The 23,196-nt window shown below is 42.1% G+C and overlaps 1 protein-coding gene across 4 annotated transcripts in view; it reads right to left on the bottom strand.

The window, feature by feature from the left end:
• The window catches only part of OSBP2 (oxysterol binding protein 2), a 273,565-nt gene that overhangs the window by 6,750 nt on the left and 243,619 nt on the right, over positions 1-23,196 (bottom strand). For all 4 annotated transcript variants that reach the window (XM_044275848.1, XM_044275846.1, XM_044275845.1 and 1 more), the window contains 5 exons: positions 14,733-14,853; positions 13,080-13,183; positions 11,231-11,326; positions 5,311-5,495; positions 752-972 (listed from right to left, as the gene is read on the bottom strand). In XM_044275848.1, the coding sequence (XP_044131783.1) occupies positions 752-972; positions 5,311-5,495; positions 11,231-11,326; positions 13,080-13,183; positions 14,733-14,853 (727 nt within the window). The remainder of the gene's footprint in view (positions 1-751; positions 973-5,310; positions 5,496-11,230; positions 11,327-13,079; positions 13,184-14,732; positions 14,854-23,196) is intronic.

The following is a 23,196-nucleotide window of genomic DNA, read 5'->3' as shown; positions in this document are numbered from 1 at the left end:
AGAGCTGAGACACGCCCCCTGAGCTGCAGAAGGAAAGACACTCCCCTTGAGGCTTCAGCTTGATATAAATCTATCAGAGCAATGAATGGGGAGATCTCTGGATCCATGTGAGGTGCAGGGCTGGTTCTAGCTTTGTTAGAAAGAGACTGTCATGTACTATATGATTTTCATTTTTTACATCAATCATGGGGTCACCCCTTTAAGCTGCCAGTTTTTCATGGGCATTTTGCATCCGTGTGTCACAATTTTTTTTTTAGCCATTTCCTGGCTGTCTAACCATTTTTAACGGCCATTTATCATCCATTCACTATCCGTTTTTAATGCCCATTAAAAAGAAAACAGACACATGTCAGGATTTCCCTGCTTCTCTTCAGCGTCTCCTAGCAATCAACCTGTTTTAAACAGCCATCAGACACATTACCTTCTGTACAATGGCTGTTAAAAATGGGCCCATTGACTTCTATGGGGATACATCAAGCCATCAAAACGGACAACAATAGGATATGTCCTATTTGTTGACTTCCTGTATTCATGGTCCATAAAAAAAAAAAAAAACGGACACATCAATACACCCATAGACTATTATTATTCTGAAACTGACTGTCGCTTGGCCTAAAAGCTTCCTGCCCCTGATACTGTTCAGATGGGTCACATAACACCCTGTAAAGAGTTGGTGGCAGGATTCACTTCTTTTGGCCCTAACTACCATTTGGTGTGTATCATTACAGTTTAGTAGACAAGGTTTGTATACCTTCTTCTAAAGCCTCCACCGCCTCTGCCTCTCTCCTCCTTCGAACAGCCCTCTGTTTCTCCTCTAGCCGCTGCTTCTCCACATTGGCCTCATCCCACTTGCCATTCTCCATTAATCGCTGGTCTGGCCGATGCCGGCTATCCGTAGGGGCAGTGCTGTCATCAGGTTCATTTAGTGTAAGGGCAAGTTCAGAAAAGAAATACATATTTTCTGCGTTCTCGCTGTGAAAAACAAATAATTGTTATGGCTTATCAAAGATAAAAGATAAAATCCAGACTTTGATGTTTGGAAGTCTGACTAATATGGCGGCTAATCCAGAATTCTGAAATATCGTATACTAGACAGTGTCATTTGGGTTGTATGCTTTTGCGTTTCCTTTTTTTAACTGTATTGAACAGTGTAGTTGACAAAGGGATCCCCCCCCCCCCAAAAAAAAGTGCTTTAAGTATTTTTATTTTATTTAATGGGAGTCTATGGTTGACTTTCTTAACATGTAACAAATGCAATGAAAAAACAAACTGTGAAACTTGAATATGTATAGGCATGTCTGCCACACTTCTGTAAGTGACCTTTGCTGTTCAAAGTCCTGTAAAGTGCTCTACAATTAGCATCATTGTTGATTGCCAATGTAGACAAGAACCTTTTCTGGCATCAAAGGTTAATGAAATCTCTCTGCATGAAAGTCAGTCAATTCATCTGTAGAATCAGAAAAGTAATGATCTAACCCAACATTGCAGAGATCAATAATGCATGTTTCTTTTTTATAGAGCAAATGAAATAACTGAGCCTTTATACTGTATGAGGAAAGCGAAAGAGCATTCCAGGAAAACCAGTGGAGAACTATGTGTATGTACCGTATGTTTCGCTTTATAAGACACATCTGATGATAAGACGCACCTAGGTTTTTACGGAGGAAAATAAGATAAAAAATATTTTGTACCAAAAGTGCTGCTTTTGGTGGGTTTCGAACTAATGGTGGTCTGTGGATGACACTATTATGGGGATCTGTGTATGACACTGTTATGGGGGATCTGTGGATCACACACACTGATAGGGGGGGGATCTGTGGATAACACGGTTATAGGAAATCTGTAGATGATACTGTTATAGGGGAATCTGTGGATGATACACTCATATGGGGGGATCTGTGGATTACACTGTTATGGGGGATCTGTAGATGATACTGTTATAGGGGAATCTGTGGATGATACACTCATATGGGGGGATCTGTGGATGACACTGTTATGGGGGATCTGTAGATGATACTGTTATAGGGGAATCTGTGGATGATACACTCATATGGGGGGATCTGTGGATGACACTGTTATGGGGGATCTGTAGATGATACTGTTATAGGGGAATCTGTGGATGATACACTCATATGGGGGGATCTGTAGATGACACTGTTATGGGGGATCTGTAGATGATACTGTTATGGGGGATCTGTGGATGACACTGTTATGGGGGGGGGGGATCTGTGGATGACACACATATAGCATCTTATGCTGGTCCCCTCTGTGTCCTCTCATGTCCCTTTGAAAATAGTGACCCCCATTACACCAGGCCCCGCTCACAGCAGTCTTCACATGTAAAGTCTATTCATGTAATCCTCAACCAGTGGCTCTGCTTTGTTAAACTAATAACAAAGCAGAGCCACTGCTGTAGTAGTACTCACTATCAAAGCAGCGGGCAAGCCAGAAGTGTCACGTCACTCACTCAGTCACTCTCCTGCTCCGCCAGCTTCATTAATGAAGTGGGAGGAGCATGACCAAGTGAGTGACGTTACGCTGCCGGTCTGCCCGCTGCTTTGATAGTGAGTACTACTACAGAAGATTACGGTAGTTTAGCAAAGCAAAGCCACTGGTTGAGGATTACATGAATAGACTTTACATATGAAGACTGCTGTGAGCGGGGCCCGGTGTAATGCAGTACAGTGACTGCACTGGGCCCAGAGTGCAACAGCAGTTGCCGGCCTCCAGCCCCTCCTCCCACCCCGCGTGATAGAAGTTAACTGTAACTGATAAATCGCAGGCCGCGCTGTGCAGCATAGCGGCCGGCGATTGCACCATTCGCTTTATAAGACGAAGAAGTGAGCCTTATAAAGCGAAAAATACGGTACGTAGCTGGCGTGACCGCACAAGCAGTGCTTTTGAAATACATACATCCAGAACAGGACCATGGCAGACACACTGCATCTATGTATTACATGGTCTCTCCTTAGCCCCTTAGTGACAAGCCTACTTTAGACCAAAACCCTTTAAAGACCAGCCTCTTTTGGGCCTTACTGACCAAGCAATTTTTTTCATGTTTTCATTGTGGCCTTCCAAGAGCTATAACTTTTTTACTTTTAAGTATATGTATGTAGGGTTGGTTTTTTGCAGGACAAGTTTTAGTTTTTAATGGTGCAAGTTTTGGGTATGCATAACGTATTGATTAGCTTTTATTATCTCTTTCTGGGAGGGAAAAAGGAAAAAACAGCAATACTACTTTTATGTTCGAAATTTTTGGGCATTCATTTTTCAGCATAAATACCATAATAACTTTATTCTCTGGGTCAGTAGGATTACAGTGATACCAAATACATATAGTTTTTTTTTTGCATTTTACTATTTTTTTCACAATAAAATCCCTTTTTAAAAATTTTTTTTTAAAAAGGAAGTGATTTTGCATCATCGCTTCCCAAGATTTTTAGTTTTCCTTTCTGTGGAGCCATGCTTGTTTTTGATTGCTTTTTATTCAGTTTTTTTTTTGTGGCAACTAAGGAAAATGCAGCAATTCTGGGATTTTTACATGATATTTGCATAGTGCGGGTTGTTGTGGATGCAGCGATACGAAACGTGGAGATTTTATTTTTGTAATTTTTTCCATTGAAAAGTGTTTTCTCAATGGAAAAAAGCATATTATTTTATTGGAATTTTTCATTTAATACATTTTTTAAAACTTTTTTTAACCATTTAATAGTCTCTCAAGGGGACTATAATAGGTGATCTTTTGATCACTTCTAAAATAAAATACAATACACTATTTCTATCGTGTATTGTATTTTAACGTCAGTGCTATGCTAGGCCTCGACCAGCCTTTACTGATACCGGCACCCTGCGATCCATTTGCAGGATGCCAATCGGATACAGAGTCCGCTCCCTCTGAAACCACTTACATGTGGCGAGCACCTTTGCTGGCGATATGTGAGGGGTTAAACAGCCCGGATCGTCGCTCCTGCAGGTCTGGACTGTTAGAGCAGGAATGCTGCTCTCATATGACCGCCAAGCCCCCACTCTCTGCTGGGACCTGTGCAGTGCTTAGTCTGGGCCACCATGAAGAGGCGGTGGCCCAGCATAAGGCCCCTTAGTGGTAGTGGCCACCGTAAAAAGGTGTATTGGTAATCATAAGGGGGTTAAAGGGAGTCTGTCACCAGGAAATCCAACATTAAATCAGCCACAATGCCTTAAAGGGTTAGGACTGTTCTATAGAGTCCAGGATGTTCCATCCTGCAAAATGCGGAACACACGGCCCATATCAGTGTTTCACGGATCCGCAATTTGCAGACCGCAAAGCAGGGTACGGTCAAGTGCATGGGCCCTAATACTACAAAACTGAGTGTGACTGAGCTGCAGTACCAGGTGAAGGGACACTTCATTCTGGAGAAAAATGACTTTTATTCCATATGCAAATGAAAAGTTAAGTGCATCAAGGGTGGGCCCTAGCCACTCCGTGCACCTCCTGCTGACAGCCCCTCCTTCTCCTTTTTGGACCCTGTTCCTGCATAATCATTTTGGCTGGTGCTGTCAATGAAGGAGAGGGAGGGACGGGCGAAGCACAGAATGGCTTGGGCCCACCCTTGACTGCTCATTTGCGTATGGATTAAAAGTATTTTTATCCAGAATGAAGTGTCCCTTCACCTGGTACTGCAGCTCAGTCACACTCGGTTTTGTAGTATTAGGGCTCATGCACATGACCGTACCCTGCTTTGCGGTTTGCAAATTGCGGATCCGTCAAACACTGATATGGGCTGTGTGTTCTGCATTTTGCAGGATGGAACATTCTATCCTTGTCCATAAAACGGACAAGAATAGGACATTTTCAATTTTTTTTTGCGGGTGCTGTTCAACAGTCATACGGACGTGGACAGCATCTATTGCGGCTACATTGAAGTGAATGGGTCCGCTTCCTAACAGCAATACATTTGTGTGCATGAGCCCTCAAGCTGCAGTATCAGGGACAACCGCCCATGCAGACATGCCTGTGTGAAAGGGACACTGATTGCTGGAGTTCTATGGCACCTTCAGTCTGCGGACAGGTGAGGGTCATTGGTCTAATACCCAACAATACCTGGATCCACGGAAATCAGTTTATCTTCAGGGCAGTTTCATTTTCAGAACAGGTTCAGATGGGGCAAACCTTTACTATGATTATTCATGGCCAGACCGACCAATTATATAACAAGAATTTGGAGTAGTGTTCTTCAATAGGATTACTGACACGAGGTATAAAAATTAGCTAACCCTCCCTGTATGATCACCGGTCATTAGATTTTCATATTATATTTTGTTGAGACTTACGGTAGGGGGTATTTTTTCCATAGCAGTTTTGGAGGGAGAGTCTGGTACACTGTCTTCTGTTTCCCTTCGGTGCTGCCATTGCCTTGACTGCTCTGCACAATCTTTGCACATTCCATCTTTTCATCCCATGTTCCAGATAGGACATAATGTGCTTTTCCATTTGCATCTGTCACAACCCCAGTAACCTATAAAAGATTATGAACAGTGTAAGAAGGTACAAGGAATCATCATGGATGATAGGTACGTGTCACCGAGGTTCCTGGCCTCGGTGGAGTAAGAGCCATTTTTTTATGTGTCAGCAGCAGTTGCTGTTTGAAACCTTAATACTTAGTATGGCTGTATAGCTGATCCGGGACGGCTCTTACTGGGAGTACTCAAAGTGCTGGGTGGGTGACTACTCCCCATGATCCAGGCCGGGTTTGGCCAGGCCTAAAAACCAGCCAGCACTGCCAGGTGAGGAGGATTACCTCAGTCTGACAGTGGAGCTCAGGAGGTGTGTGTGCTGGGATCTTAGGCTTGTGCCCTGATGGAGGGCTGAGACCCGTCTGTAAGGGAAACAGGCCCCCTAAAAGCCTGCTATGGACTGTTGGAGGCAGAACTGTCAACAAGGTGATTTTTTGGCTATGTGGACTTTCCATTGTGTGTGAACTAACACCAAGACTGCAAAGTGACGTTTTTGCTTTATGTGTGAATAAACACAGAAGTTTGATTTAAGAACTAGTAATTTGCCTCTGTACTGTGTCCGCACACCCTGTCTACCAGAGCGAATCCCCACAACAGCTATGAACACCTTTGGGGACAATTTTTTATGATTGCATTTCATTTTGGGCTAAAAAGAATTTTTTCAATTGGCCTTTATTTTAACTTTTTAGCAGTTTTTGTGCTACAGGTTTATTTCAGACACGTTAGAGGATTCATATACTGTATGTGAAGTGTTTTAGTCATAGAGTACAATAACGTTCTAATACCCAATATGATGGAAATTACTTAGGCTACTTTCCCACTTGTGGCAGCAAGCCTGGCAGGCTGTTCTGGCGGGGGAACAGCCTGCCGGATTCAGCTAACGCTAACCCACCGTGCCACCGGAAGTCCTCTCCGGCCCCATTCACTATAATGGGGGCGTGATGGAGGTCCGGCTGCAGCACGGCAAACAAGCCGAGAGGCGGCCGGAAAAAAAAAAAAATGCAGCATGCTGTAGGATCTCCCCCTTTATATTAATTGGGGCCGGAGAGGACTTCTGGCGCATGGTGGGCTAGCATTAGCACAGAACAGCATTAGAACAGCCTGCCGGACCCTGCTAACGCAAGTGTGAAAGTAGCCTTAAACCTTTGTGGCATTTCTTTTTTGCATTGTACTCATTTTGGGCTTAAAATCATATTTTCAATTGGACTTCATTAAAAATGTTCTGCAGTTTTTGTGCTACAGGGTTACATTTCAGCCAACTTGCAGAGTATCTTAGTTTCATTTTGACACTGAACTGTCATGTTGCTCTTCTGATGGCTGGATGTATAGCCCTTATCTTTGAACTCACAAACATTTATTTAAGCCATATTCTAAGAGAATTTAGTTATAATGAGTGTTTATGAGCTGTCAGGAATTAAGAAATAAGAGCTATACATAGCTGTCAGAAAAACATTATGAAGGGCTCAGTGTGAAACTGAAATGAAGATACCTGAAAATTAACCCTGCAGCACAAAAACTGCAGAAATGTTTTAAATAAAGACCAATTGGAAAAATATTTAGCCCAAAATTAGTGAAATGGAAATAATGCCCCCAAAAGAGTTCATAGCCTTTGGTAATTTCCATCATATTGGGTAGTAGTGTACAACTAAAACACTTCCCATATACTATATGGAGAAAAGTATTGGAACATACCTCTTAAAGGGAACCGGTCACCTGGATTTTAGGTATAAAGCTGAGGACATGGGCTGCTAGATGGCCGCTAGCACATCTGCAATATCCATTCCCCATAGCTCTCTGTGCTTTTATTGTGTCCAAAAAACGATGTTATAGATATGTAAATTAGGCTACTAACAGGGCCCAGCCACGCCCACTGTGAAGCACCACCCCGTATACTCAGAATCTCCTCCTTGCTCCCCAACGTCACAAAGCTAGAGCGCCGTAATCTTGCGATGTACGAGCTAGCGCATGCGCAGTGTCGGCATAGTGTTCCTTCCCTCTGCTGGCATCAGTCTCAGGGAACGAACTGCAATGCACAAGCTCGCGCTCTAGCTTTGTGACGTTAGGGGAGCAAGGAGGAGATTCAGGGGATGCGGGCGTGGCTGGGCTCAGAGTCAGAGAACGCTGGACTCATCTCTCAAGCATGGAGGAGACAAGACTTATCTAAGGTTCAGTGTATAAAATCCAACCCCTAGCCATACAGTCTGCCTTTACAAAAATTTCTGTGAATTCCAATATGGCATTGTAATAGGATGCCACAGTTGCAACAAGTCAGTTTGTGAAGTATCCTCCCTCCTAGATATTCCACCATCAAATGTGAATGGCATTATTGTAAGGTGGAAGTGTTTAGGAACCAAGGCAACTCAGCCATGAAGTGACAGACCAGTCATAGAGCGGTCTGATCGAATACCGAGTGCATAAACGTCACCAACGCTCTGCTGACTTAATAACTGTAGAGCTCCAAACCTTCTCTGCATCAGGAGCTTCATGACATGGGATTCTGTGGCCGAGCAGCTCCAAGCAAACCTTATATCACCAAGCACCATGCTAACCATTGGATACAGTGGTTTAAAACTCAACAATGGACTCCTGTGCAGTGGAAACGTGTTCTGTGGAGGGATGAATCACGCTTCTCTGTCTGACAGACTGATGGACGAGTCTGGGTTTGGTGAATGCCAGGAGAACGTTACCTGCTTGACTGCATTGTGACAACTGTAAGGTTTGGTGATTTGTGCATACCGACCTAAGGGCTCACATGGGTGGTCCTAATCAGTGACTGACAGCTATCTGTCACACAGAGAAGACCGTCACTGATTAGGACCACCCACGTGACTCCTTAGCTCAGCATGTGCAAAGGTTTAGATGCATAAAATACATGTTCTACTGAATCTCTTCCTACATAACTATACATCAATCTGCTCAGCTCCTCCTGCTCTATAACATGATGGCTGAGGATTCAACTGTATTTTCATGATGACATATTCTGGTTAACACAATTTCAGATCTATCCTAGTGTGCACACAGTCGACAGTATATTGAAAAGCCAAGGAACATATTACTAACGTGCTGAGGTCAGCATTTTATGAGCTTTCAGAGACTTTTCAGTGAATATTCTTTGAGATGTAAACTCCGCATTAATAAATCTGTAAATTATGTCCCAGAACAACCGTCATTACGATCTCCTAAAGGACAAAATGTGTTAAATGGCAGCCCACCTCTGGCTACAGGAGGACGCGGGCTTGTACAAAGCATGGCGTTTTCATGCTTGCAAGGAAAGAGACTGCGGAGAGAACTATATGTTCCTTGGTCCAGGAGGCAGCGCTCAGCATGGAACCACTGTGAAAATGCTTACTGAAGGAGCAGAACAGTGGCTGCTCCCACGGCACACCATGATTTCATGTCTACAATGAAATACACTACCGATTTATCCAGTACAGCAACCTAAAATTAGAAAATGTTCACATTACACTGTTGTTTTCCCACCTGTAAGGAATAATTGCCTGACCTCATCTACACGATCCTGCATCTTGAAGTACACAGTTCTTTATTGTCTAGAGTCTATGTCTGGGATTCATCTCAAGCTCATTGATAACTTGGGGGACTTTGGTGCAGTCACGTTCTGAGTTAATACAACATTACCTAACTGCAGCACGTACAAAGGACATGAAAGGGACTGTCTCCTTCCAGATAACCCCTTTCCTGCAGACAAAATGTAGTAGAACAGGGATGCCCAACCTGCGGCCCTCCAGCTGTTGCAAAACTACAACTCCCAGTACGCCTGGACTACCATTATCATTTGTACACAGCAACCCCTTAGGCCTCTATCACACGGGCGTCACGGATTTGGGCCAGATGCGTCCCGGGTGCATTGCGGCAAACACGCGCGAGTAGGTACGCAATTTCAGTCAGTTTTGACTGCGATTGCCTTCCGATGTTCAGTTTTTAATGCGCGGGTGCAATGCGTTTTGCACGCGCGTGATAAAAAACTGAATGTGGTACCCAGACCCGAACTTCTTCATTTAAGTTCAGGTTTGGGTTCAAGGTTCTGTAGATGTAATTATTTTCCCTTATAACATGGTTATAAGAGAAAATAATAGCATTTTTAATACAGAATGCTAAGTAAAATAGTGATGGAGGGGTTAAAAAAAATATATATTTAACTCACCTTAATCCACTTGTTCGCGCAGCCCGGCTTCTCTTCTTTCTTCAGGACCTGGGTAAAGGACCTGTGGTGACGTCACTGAGCTCATCACATGGTCCGTCACATGATCCATCCCCATGGTGATGGATCATGTGATGGACCATGTGATGAGCGCAGTGACGTCACCACAGGTCCTTTTCCTCACAGATCAGCAAAGAAGAAGAGAGAAGAGAAGCCGGGCTGCGTGAATGTGGATAAGGTGAGTTAAAAAAAAAAAAAATTTTACTAAGCGTTCTGTGTTAAGAATGCTATTATTTTCCCTTATAACCATGTTATAAGGGAAAATATTAATGATCGGGTCCCCATCCCGATCGTCTCCTAGCAACCGTGCGTAAAAATCGCACCGCATGCGCACTTGCTTGCAGATGCTTGCGATTTTCACTCAGCCCCATTCACTTCTATGGGGCCTGCGTTGTGTGAAAAACGCACAAAATAGAGCTCGCTGCGATTTTCATGCAACACACAAGTGATGCGTGAAAATCACTGCCCATGTGCACAGCCCCATAGAAATGAATGGGTCCGGATTCAGTGCGGGTGCAATGCGTTTACCTCACGCATTGCACCCGCGCGGAAATCTCGCCAGTCTGAAAGAGGCCTTAGACTATTGTTTGGTATTATTATACTGGACATCATCTCACTTGCTCTGAGAATTGTTTCAGTGCTTTTTTGTAACCTTTAGCAATAATATTAACATTGGTGGTGTTTGTGTGATTGCCAATGAAGAGCATTTCTACACTTAAAGGGAACCTGTCACCGGGATTTTGTGTATAGAGCTGAGGACATGGGTTGCTAGATGGCCGCTAGCACATCCACAATACCCAGTCCCCATAGCTCTGTGTGCTTTTATTGTGTAAAAAAAAAAAATCTGACATATGCAAATGAACTTGAGATGAGTCCTGTATGTGAGATGAGTCAGGGACAGGACTCATCTCAGGTTAATTTGCATATGTATCAAATCGTTTTTTAACACAATAAAAGCACACAGAGCTATGGGGACTGGGTATTGCGGATGTGGTAGCGGCCATCTAGCAACCCATGTCCTCAGCTCTATACCCAAAATCCCGGTGACAGGTTCCCTTTAAAGGGGTTTTCCAAAACTTTAAAACTGATGGCCTATCCTCAGAGTATCAACAACTGATCGGCGGTGCCACGACACCCTGCACCCCTGCTGTACCTTCTGCGGCGCCAGAAGTCAATGCTGGAACTACACAGATCTGTTCATTTCTGTAGTGGACGGAGCTGATTATGGCAGCTCTGATCCCGCTGAAGTGAATATAGAAATTACATTACATAGATGGAGCTATGTACTTCCAGGGCTGGAGCTATTGTAGAACAGCTGATTGGGTGTTGGAGCAAGCCAATCATATATCGTGGGACTAGGCCATCAGTATTAAAGTACCAGAAACCCCATTTAACTTTCAGTCATGCCAATCCCGTTTTTTTTTTTTTTTTTTTTTTTTTTTTTTAGCTGAATCCTATGTTATGGTGGAAATGTGTCACATAACGTTGCCATATTTCATGCACACACTAAATCTCTACCTTTCTTGCAATGTCTCTTGAGAAGTAGCTGTATGGGGTAAATTTCAGCTGGCATTTGTCCTTGGTTTTATAATTTGTAATCTCGATATCTCCAGACTATAGGGAAAAACAGAGAGAGAGAAAGAGTAGTAAGGTTATTATACAGTCAGAAGCAAAATAACAAGACGAAAAAGAATTCGGAAAGCTCTACTACTGGTCGATTTCAAGCCAAGTGAGTCATCGAGCCTGGTCTCTCAAGAGAATTGGTGGTGGCAGCGACATAGAATATTTTCAAGAACCAGCTGTGCGTTTTATAAAGCAAATGATGGATATGATATTCAGGTTGGTGACTGGGAAATATTCCAACAATGTGTAGTTTTGGCTTGATCAGGAGTTTTCTTGTTCTTGACCCAGACCTAATATGTATTAACTTTATATTTGATGTGACTATTGGTAATGCAATCACCATTTTCATAAGTACAGTATCGAACGAACACTGAATGGATTGGAAGTTTGGCCTCATGCACACGACCGTTTTATTTTATTTATTCTGTGTCCGTTGCGCCGTTTTTCGTGATTTTCAGCGGACCCATTGGTTTTTAATGGGTCCGTTCAAAACTCGGCTAATGCACCGTTTGACATCCGCGTCCGTGATCCGTGGTTCCAGTCCGTCAAAAAAATATAACCTGTCCTATTATTTTTGCGGAAAACAGTTCATGGAACTATTCAAGTCAATGGGACTGCTAAAAAACGCGGAGGCACACAAGATTGTCATCCGCGTCCGCGCGTCCATTTTATTTCCTGTCATTTGCATGTCTTAGACTTTTTTTTTTTACTTTCCTTTATGTCTGGTGGTCCTGCAAAAATAAAGGAAGACACACGGAAACATAAACGGAAACGGATCACGGAACATAGGAACCTAGTTTTCCGGACCGCTAAAAAAAATTGTTGTGTGCATGAGGCCTAAAACTGACAGGCAGCCTTCTCTGCGCTGCATCTGGAAGAGTCTAATAGGTGATATAAGACTGCAGACTTATGGGTCATTGTTTTTTTTTTCTCCACATTTTGCACAAATCTCACTGGCGCATGTTCAGATAACAGAAGATAACAAACCACCGTGCGTAAGATTTGGAGAGGCAACATGATGTTGCCGCAGCTAGTAGGTGGAGTAAAGAAGAGACGGTAGGGGCGGGGCTCACTGCTGATGGGCGTGGCTGGACTCCAGCACGGATAAGTACAGCCCCTTGGACTCTTCAACCTAATTGGCATATGTATAAAAACTTGTTTTTGGGGGGGATAGAAGACATTGAATTGAATATAAAGATATATTTAGCAATGACTATAACAGAGCTACATTGCCATACAGTTAAAAACAGTCTAGGGTGGTGGCAGATTCCTTTTAAGACTGGCATCCGTGAGCCACCAGTTATAGTAATTCTGGCACATCTTAGGGAGTTTCCTTCTTTTGGTAAAAGTGGTTAGTGTGGTGGAAAATGGACAAAATTTACAATTGGCGTACAAGGTTGATATATTACCCCCTAATGTCTTTATAATTCTGTGTAAAATGTTAACACTATAAAAGCAAGAGGAAAAAATATCCGTAAAATGCTTCACAAAATGGAGAAGATTCCTGACTTTTCCTGACTGTATACTAGGACAGCACTTTGCCTTGTAGATTTAATTAAGATCAGCCTATTATCATCATTTCAATGAATGTACAGCATACGGTACATATTCTATTTGTGCTGCATGTGAGACAATGAGGAGCAGAATATTCTAAGACAGATGAATACAATTAGTTTTATGTAAATTTCCTTCTCTGTTCCAAGACATGACATTTTTGGATTGCTGCCAAAGAAATGGTAATTACCTGGTCTATCCAAAGCTTGCCTACAATGATGTTGTGCACTGTGGAGGTGACCTTCTTCCACACATAATGGTTCCCACTGGAAAGAAACTCCAAATGTATATCCCCTGTGACATACACAATATGGACAGAAAACACTCAAGTAATTGGTATGTTGATTTACCACATATCTGCCTCCAGATAAAACAATACTAAGTATCTTATGATGAACACACAGTAATGATTCAATAGTGAAGTAGGTCAGAGGAAAGTGGATGCTGCTGACTTTATAGAGATCTGACTAGATTAGGGGATTAGTCACATTACACTTTCATGGTGTCATAAACACTGTGTTCTGTATGACATCAGTACGGCTGCTTTCACATTAGCGTTTTTTGTGGATCCGTCATGGATCTGCAAAAACGCTTCCGTTACAATAATACAACCGCATGCATCCGTCATGAACGGATCCGGTTGTATTATGTCTTCTACAGCCATGACGGTCTTGAACATCATTGAAAGTCAATGGGGGATGGAACCGTTTTCTATTGTGTCAGAGAAAACGGATCCGTCCCCATTGACTTACATTGTGTGCCAGGACGGATCCGTCTTGCTCCGCACCACATCGCGGACAGAAAAACGCTGCAGGCAACGTTTTGGTGTCCACCTCCAGAGCGGAATGGTGACTGATCGGAGGCAAACTGATGCATTCTGAGCGGATGCTTATCCATTCAGAATGCATTAGGGCAAAACTGATCTCAGAAATGGAAAGCCGAAATGCTAGTGTGAAAGCAGCCTACCAAATAAAATCATAATATGGACACTTGTAGTATCATTTGTGTAAGGGTACATTCCCACATAGTGGCTGAGGCGCAGGTAAAATGTTTAAAGGGATTCTGTCACCTGGATTTTAGTGACAGAGCTTTTAACATCATCACATCAGTCTGCTAGTTTTGTATTAAAATATACTAGTATTACTACCCTAAGTGTTGTCCTTTGTCTAGAAAATCGCTTTTATTAATATGGTAATTACCTGAGTAAGGTGCCCAAGGGGCTGTCCCTCCGGCCGTTGGTGCCCAGCCGCGCCCCTTCTCCTGGAGCCCAGCACCGCCCCACTGCTAATTTAGTCACTCCTCATTGCCGGCTGGTGCATGTGCAGTGCGTCCTGTGAGGTTGATTCCAGGCGCTGACATGTGTATCCACAGGCGCATGCGCGAGCTGATGGCTCAGCGAACGCATTCCGTGGATACACATGTCAGCCCCTGGAATCGGCCTCACAGGACGCACTGCACATGCGCCAGCCGGCAATAAGGAGTGAATAAAATGAGAGGAGGACAATGCTAATGCCAGTAGGCAATGAGTCAAAAGAGGGACAATACTGCTGCCAGAAAGGAAGAGGGGGGGGGGGGGGGAGGTGACAATGCTGCTGCCCGTGGTATGGTACTGTAACATTTATTGATTCTACTGTAGGAAGTCAGATCTGATAGTCAGTTCAAAGACAGTAAACAGCAAGGGGGAGGTAATTAGTGTAGAAACAAGCACTTTTATAAACTAAATTAAAGAGTTCACTATTTTCACCTAGACTATTGAATTAGTAAAAATAAAATAAAAGTTTAAGTGCACTTTAACCTATGTGGAGATGTTTAAAATGTTTCACCTCTACTCTTTCACCCTTACCTAATGGCATAATAGAGAGGTATTTGCCCCTGAATTTACTGGCAATGGTGATTTCCTGCCACAGGCTCCATCCATTCTTGGAGTGTACATGATGAGCAGCAGCTGGAGGGTGATGACTGACCTGATGGCAAAAACATGAAAATAATAATAATCAAGAACATTTCCTTAAAGTTTAGAAGTTAAAGGGGCTGTCTCCCCTCAGATATTGGGGGCATATTGCTAGGATATGCCCCCAATGTCTGATACCTTCCCTTTGTAGGCTCCGTGCTAAAGATATCAGGCATTGTCTGAGGTGAGACAACCCCTTTAAATCTACATTATAGTGAAGATCTGAAGATCACACAGGCCAAACAAATCTATTTCTTTTGCGTAACTACTCAAATTATACATATTTCACATCAAATTACACAGCTCTTCTACTCAAAATGACTCATGAATGTATCCTACCACAAGTGCCCTCCAAACAGCTACATAAAACAACTGTGACAAAAGTAACTTTGCACTCATGTCCACGGAAAATACAGCAAAAAAAAAAGTCCACTGCTCTAGCTGTGGATATCACCCTCTCCATTAGAAAGGGTGAAATCTGCGGTGAAGATCTGCAGCATCTCATCTACTTTTCCGATACTGTACAATGCCTCGGATACACATATTTTTCTCTGTAGAGAATACAAGGCCCAATAAAATGTGTTGACACAACTGTTTACAAAGAAACTGCCACTAAAACACTATAAAAGCCACATTTTAAAGTAGTTCTTATGATGCTTTTTCATGGTTAAAAAACCCAGGCAAAATTAGTATTGAGGGACTTAGGTTGTTTTCAGACTATTTCTTTTGGTGTTTTTTTTCTTCCAATTGGTGTTTTTGGCCTTCAGATGTTAGCTGTAAGTCTAGGTCTAGGAATTATGAAATGCAGTACAAAGAAGCATTTTTTTTGTCTTTTCTTCACTTGCATAATGCATTTTTTGTAAATTGCAGCATGCTGTGACTATGGTATTTCTGGCTTATTTTCAGCATTTTTTGTTGCATAGACATCCACATTTTTTTTTTTTTACTCCTGCTTGAAAAAAAACAACATACCAATTTTATTTTTTATGGCACATTGTGATGAGACATTTCCTTTTAAAGGCAGTCCCAAGTTTCGGTTGCATATCAGTCTATCTTCCTTGCTGTTATCTTCCCGGAGCTAGAACTTTTTTTTTTTTTCGTTCACATAGCCGAATCAAGACTTGTTTTTTGAAGAACAAATTGTACTTTCTAATGGCACCATTACGTATTGAAAAGAATGTAGTGGGAAGCTGAAAAAAATTTCAAAAACGCAATTCCACCAGTTTTATGGGTTTTGTTTTTACGACGTTCACTAATCAATACGATTACAGTAATACCACATATGTATACTTTTTCTTGCGTTTTAATACTTTTGAAAAAATATTTTTATCTTTTTCATCACCATATTCTCACCTATTCAAGTAGCTACTAAAACAGACATGTCAGGAGAGGTGATAGCTCCTCTTCAAAGGGGCTGAGTCATCAATATCAGAGTGGCAGGTTTCTGACTCCCGGCACCCCCGCTGATCAGCTGTATGAAGAGGAGTGCTCTCGTGCGACCACTACTTCCTCTTCAAGATTACACTGCGCATCTCCTCACTTGCACATTCACCTGAATGGAACCAGGTGAATGCCTCCTTTTCAAACAGCTGATCTGTGGCTGTGCTGGAAGTCAGACCCTTGCCGATCTGAAATTGATGGCCACAGGTCATTTATGATGTCTATGGCTATGGTGAGGTCTATGGCTTGTCATAAATTAGACGCATCCTCCGGCAGTGCAGGGGATATAATGTCTGCCGTGACTGCTGTACCACATGCTGGTCTTTGACTGACATACAGCTGCTAATCTCAGCCACTTCATCCAGGACAGCTTTGCCTTAAAGGGGTTGTTCCAGGAAGAATATACTACATTTTTCAAACCAGCACCTGGATCTGAATACTCTTGTAATTGCATGTCATTAAAAACTTAACATAGCCAATAAGTTATTCACTGAAATCTATCTGTATAGTGCCACCTGCTGTTTGCCCTTTTTCTAAAATCTAAGTCCAGCTGAATGAGATGGATGCACATGCTCAGTTCCATCCTTCAACTACCACCAGCTGCAGCAGAAAGGACACACACCCTGAGAAAGTGCACACCCACTAAGCTGCCAGCTTGAAATAAATCTAGTAGAGCTATTGGAGCAATGATTGGGCAGATCTCTGGATCCATGTGAGGTACAGGGCTGGTTCTAGCTTTGTTAGAAAGAGACTGTCATGCACTATATGATGTCTGATTTTCATTTTTTATACATTACTCATGGGATAACCCCTTTAATGTTCTATTTTTCCCATCTACTTTTTTGAACTGTGTAATTTATATATAGTGTTTTAGGCGACAGTTTTTTTTTCAGTCACCCAAAACTCTAAATGAAGCATGGAGCGGCAGGCGTATACCTGTGGTCTACACCCACTAAATATTAATCTTATTGACAAGTGCAATACTTTAACCCCTTAAGGACTTAGGACGTACCGGTACATCCTGTTTCCCGAGTCCTTAAGGACTCATGATGTACCGGTACGTCATGTGTTGTTCCAATCACCGCCGCCCGGCGGGCTGTGATCTGAACACGGAGCCTGCTCAAATCATTGAGCAGGCACCTTGGCTAAATGCGCGGGGAGATCCCCCCCCCCCCGTGGCGGCGATTCAATTCAGACCTGCGGTTTGCGGCTTTTACCTGTGCTTGCGGCGGTGATTGGGCGTGCCATCGGGTCCCCATGCGGTTGTAGGGGGGACCCGATGGCATGGAAGGCATCGCGCTGCCTTCCGGTGACGAGCCTGTGAGACCCAGCCCCCTGGATCTCACAGGTCGGAAGCTGTATGAGTAATACACACAGTATTACTCATACAGTCAATGCATTCCAATACAGAAGTATTGGAGTGCCTTGTAAAGGATTAGACCTCCAAAAGTTCAAGTCCCAAAGTAGGACAAAAAATAAAGTGAAAAAAAGTTGAAAAAATAAAGTTTAAAGTAAAAATAAACAAAAACTTCATTTTCCCCAAATAAAGTAAAAAAAAATTGGTACAAAATAGGGGGGGGGGGGATAAGTATACATATTAGGTATCGCCGCGTCTGTATCGACCGACTCTATAAAAATATCACATGACCTAACCCCTGAGATGAACACCGTAAAAAATAAAAAATAAAAACTGTGCTAAATAAACCATTTTTTTTGTCACCTTACATCGCAAAAAGTACAACAGCAAGCGATCAAAAAGGCGTTTGCCCACCAAGATAGTACCAATCTAACTGTCACCTCATCCCGCAAAAAATGAGCCCCTACCTGAGACAATCGCCCAAAAAAATAAAAAAAACTATGGCTCAGAATATGGAGACACTAAAACATCATTTTTTTTGTTTTAAAAAAGCTGTTATAACATGACCTAACCCCTCAGATGAACACCGTAAAAAATAAAAACTGTGCTAAATAAACAATTTTTGTCACATTACATCACAAAAAGTGCAATAGCAAGCGATCAAAAAGTCACACGCACCCCAAAATAGTGCCAATAAAACCGTCATCTCATCCCGCAAAAAACATACCCTACCCAAGGTAATTGCCCAAAAACTGAAAAAATTATGGCTCTCAGACTATGGAAACACTAAAACCTGATTTTTTTTGCTTCAAAAATGAAATCATTGTGTAAAACTTACATAAATAGAAAAAAAGTATACATATTAGGTATCGCCGCGTCCGTATCGACCGAATATTAGGTATGACCTAACCCCTCAGATGAACACCGTAAAAAATTTAAAATAAAAAAGTGTGATAGCAAGCGATCAAAAAGTCACACGCACCCCAAAATAGTGCCCAAAAACCCGTCATCTCATCCTGCAAAAATCATACCCTACCCAAGGTAATCGCCCCAAAATTGAAAAAATTATGGCTCTCAGACTATGGAAACACTAAAACATTGTGTAAAACTTACATAAATAAAAAAAAGTATACATATTGGGTATCGCCGCATCCGTGACAACCTGGTCTATAAAAATATCACATGATCTAACCTGTCAGATGAATGTTGTAAATAACAAAAAATAAAAACGGTGCTATTTCTTGTTATCTTGCCTCACAAAAAGTGTAATATAGAGCAACCAAAAATCATCTGTACCCCAAACTAGTACCAACAATACTGCCACCCTATCCCATAGTTTCTAAAATAGGGCCACTTTTTTGGAGTTTCTACTCTAGGAGTGCATCAGGGGGGCTTCAAATGGGACATGGTGTCAAAAAAAACAGTCCAGCAAAACCTGCCTTCCAAAAACCGTATGGCATTCCTTTCCTTCTGCGCCCTGCCGTGTGCCCGTACAGCGGTTTACGACCACATATGGGGTGTTTCTGTAAACTACAGAATTTGGGCCATAAATATAAAGTTTGGTTTGGCTGTTAACCCTTGCTTTGTAACTGGAAAAAAATTATAAAAATTGAAAATCTGCCCAAAAAGTGAAATTTTGAAATTGTATCTCTATTTTCCATTAATTCTTGTGGAACACCTAATGGGTTAACGACGTTTGTAAAATCTGTTTTGAATATCTTGTGGGGTGTAGTTTCTTAGATGGGGTCACTTTTATGGAGTTTCTACTCTGGGGGTGCATCAGGGGGGCTTAAAATGGGACATGGTGTAAAAAAAAACAGTACAGCAAAACCTACCTTCCAAAAACCGTATAGCATTCCTTTCCTTCTGCGCCCTGCCGTGTGCCCGTACAGCGGTTTACGACCACATATGGGGTGTTTATGTAAACTACAGAATCTGGGCCATAAATATTGAGTTTGGTTTGGCTGTTAACCCTTGCTTTGTAACTGGAAAAATAATATTAAAATGGAAAATCTGCCAAAAAAGTGACATTTTAAAATTGTATCTCTATTTTCCAATAATTCTTGTGGAACACCTAAAGGGTTAACAAAGTTTGTAAAATCAGTTTTGAATACCTTGAGGGTGTAGTTTATAGAATGGGGTTAATTTTGGGTTGTTTCTATTATGTAAGCCTCGCAAAGTGACTTCAGACCTGAACTGGTCCCTAAAAATTGGGTTTTTGAAAATTTCGGAAAAATTTCAAGATTTGTTTCTAAACTTCTAAGCCTTGTAACATCCCCAAATAATAAAATATCATTCCCAAAATGATCCAAACATGAAGTAGACATATGGGAAATGTAAAGTAATAACTATTTTTGGAGGTATTACTATGTATTATACAAGTAGAGAAATTGAAACTTGGAAATTTGCAATTTTTTTACAAACTTTTTGTAAATTTGGTATTTTTTTATAAATAAAAAGTATTATTTTTTACTTCATTTTACCAGTGTCTTGAAGTACAATATGTGACGAAAAAACTATCTAAGAATGGCCTAGATAAGTCAAAGCGTTTTAAAGTTATCACCACTTAAAGTGACATTGGTCAGATTTGCAAAAAATAGGCGGGTCTTTAAGGTGAAATAGGGCTGATTCCTTAAGGGGTTAATTTTTCAATTTCTGTGTCTGGTATAAATCTCCGAAGCAAAGGCAATCTGTGTAATTCCCCATAGGTTGGATAAAATAGGTTGAGCTGTCACTGCAGAGGCGGAAGGTAGATTGTAGCACTAAATTAGTTCTCTAAAGGCTTTCCAGGGAAGAAATGACGGTGTCTAGGATTTCAACTTTCCAAATCAGCGATCATGGTTTTAAACAGCGAAGCCCGTCTGCATGGTAATGGAAGTTTAGGATGGTTAAACTTATCTTATTTTCATCTGCAGGCTCAATGGAGCCGAGGATGCAAGACTAACCTGGTATCATTGATTGGGATGAAATAAAGAATGTAGCGTTGGATAAAGTTCAGAGAGAATGGAGGGACAATGTAGGGGTGTACAGCAAAAAGCAAATGTCATTGTATATAAAAAAAAAACAAAAAAAACAATACTATACTGCATTAGTAATACTATACTATACGCAACTTGAAACCAAAATATAGTAAATATGTCCCTATATCGTAATTACTCACAAGCCTGAGAGCAACGTTAAAAGAAACATTTGCCAATCTTTTTATTTAGTAATAGGTGTAATAAAAGACTAGGGCCAGAGCCCATACAGTGCAACTACAAATCAGGCGACAGGGTCTCAATCAGCAGTGAGAGGTCTATATCGATTGTCAGACCTAACCCCACTCCTGAGAATATACTGGTTGTGGGGGGTGATGTGGTGGGAGAGTATTCACCAGATAACCCCACATATTCACACCACCCTATTAAAAATAAATCACTGCCGAAGTGTAGCAACCCTCAGAATTATGTGAGGGGCTACAACCGACCTCTGTGTGCAGTGATAATTGCCAATGTGCCCCTCCTGAGTGCGCCATCTGCACGCTGCTTTAGGCCAATGGCATGCATGCCATAGGGATCTTACTCCTGCTCCTTATAACTGCGGTGCTCCTGATGAAATGTGACGAAACAGTCACATAGAAACGCGTTGAGCGCGCACTCAGGAGGGGCACTAATACAGGGACCTCAATACAGGAGGTCCCCGTTACTCACAGTCTTTTACATGTGCCTGTGCAGGGCCTGACTAGCACATGGACACTTGCCCTTTGGTAGCTACCGAGGGGTGCACTAAGTGTACAGAGCCTGAATTTAACCCTATGCTGGCTCATTAATCATTGACAGCGTTTCTTTTAAAGTTCCTCTCAGGCTTGTGAGTAATACTATATTATACCATACTGTACATTACTAACTAACCAGGTTGTCATACACAGATTTCTTTCTAATCAGCTCTAGTGTTGTCACATAGATATATTATTAGGGAAGATCCAATTCTTGCTCTCAGGAAAACCTGCAGCATACGGTACGGTCTCTGCTCAAAATCCACAGTGACGTAATCCGCACCAAAATGTGTCGCTTTTGCTGTGGATTTGCTGCAGTGCAAAGGGTAAAATCTGCTGCAGCATAAATCGATATGCTGTGGATTTAAAACCAAAATCCGTGTATATTTCAGTGCACTTTCCACTGTGCGGAGCTGACATTTTTTAAAATCTCATCCACTTTGCAGATTTTCCAGACACAATGCGGCTGCAGAAAATTTATGAAAGGTGGCCGTAACCATATATTACTCCCAAGGCTACCTGCACTCCGTGTGAATTACACACAGTATTTCAATGCAGATTCTCGTGCGGAAAAACCACAGTGTAAGGCCTCATGCACACGACCGTTGTTTTATTCCGTGTCCGTTGTGCCGTTTTTCGTGATTTTCTGCGGACCCATTGATTTTCAATGGGTCCGTTGAAAACTCGGCTGATGCACCGCTTGCCATCCGCGTCCGGGATCTGTGGTTCCAGTCCGTCCAAAAAATATAACCTGTCCTATTATTTTCGCGGAAAACGGTTTGCGAACCCATTCAAGTCAATGGGACCGCTAAAAAACGCAGAGGCACACAAGATTGTCATCCGCGTCTGCTTTTTTCCTATTATTTGCATGGAAAACCTGTCTTAGACTTTTTTTTTAACTTTCCTTTATGTCTGGTGGTCCTCCAAAAATAAAGGAAGACACACAGAAACAAAAACGGATCACGGAACAACGGAACCCCGTTTTCCGGACTGCTAAAAAATACTGTTGTGTACATGAGGCCTAATACGGTACCAGTAAAGTGTACGAGATTAGACGAATCTCATGTGCTCTTTTCAATGCAAGAGTCTGCATCAAAACTGCATCAAATCCACACCAAAAAATGCAAATAACATGTGGTTTTTGGCATGGAATTGTACCAAAACCGCATGGAAATTCATAAGCCCGCAATGTGTGCAGGTAACCTAATACCAGCTATTTCAGATGCTGTTCACACACTACAATGAAAGTGATATTGGCAGACGTCAGATCAGTGTACTGATGGGTTAGACAGTAATGGCCATTCATATACATCAGTCAAGAAAGGTATTGGTCTCATTAGATCGAAATGTGTGCATTGGCATGCTAACGAGTCCAAAAGCACATTTCACGAGCATTTTGCAAAATGTACAATTCTAGAACTAAAATTCTGCATAATTGTCAAATGCCATAGATCTGTCTGATTCCCGTAGACATACTCTTTGTGATTGGCACCAGCTATGGTCTAAACATGAAGCGCTTCAGAACTCCTGTCCATGTTGTGGTAATGTGTACGGAATAACTGGGGAGGGTGTGTATATCCCACTCAGATAACTCAGCTGGATGAGGTAAATGAAGTCCAGAAATGGTGTTGCTTTAGCAAACATAGTTGCTGGAGCTGTTTTGTTTAGTTGTATGGGCTGGATTTTATTTGGACTGAGAGGTAGGTTTGGCAGTGGAACCTCACAGTCCACGCACCCTGCCACCAATGTATTAAAACAATAGAGGGAGGAAGGGGGGGGGGCGCACACTGCCACCAATGTATTAA

Source organism: Bufo gargarizans, chromosome 1, assembly GCF_014858855.1.
Source record: "Bufo gargarizans isolate SCDJY-AF-19 chromosome 1, ASM1485885v1, whole genome shotgun sequence".
Taxonomy (NCBI): Eukaryota; Metazoa; Chordata; class Amphibia; order Anura; family Bufonidae; genus Bufo; species Bufo gargarizans.
This window is presented reverse-complemented; position numbering and strand designations above follow the sequence as displayed.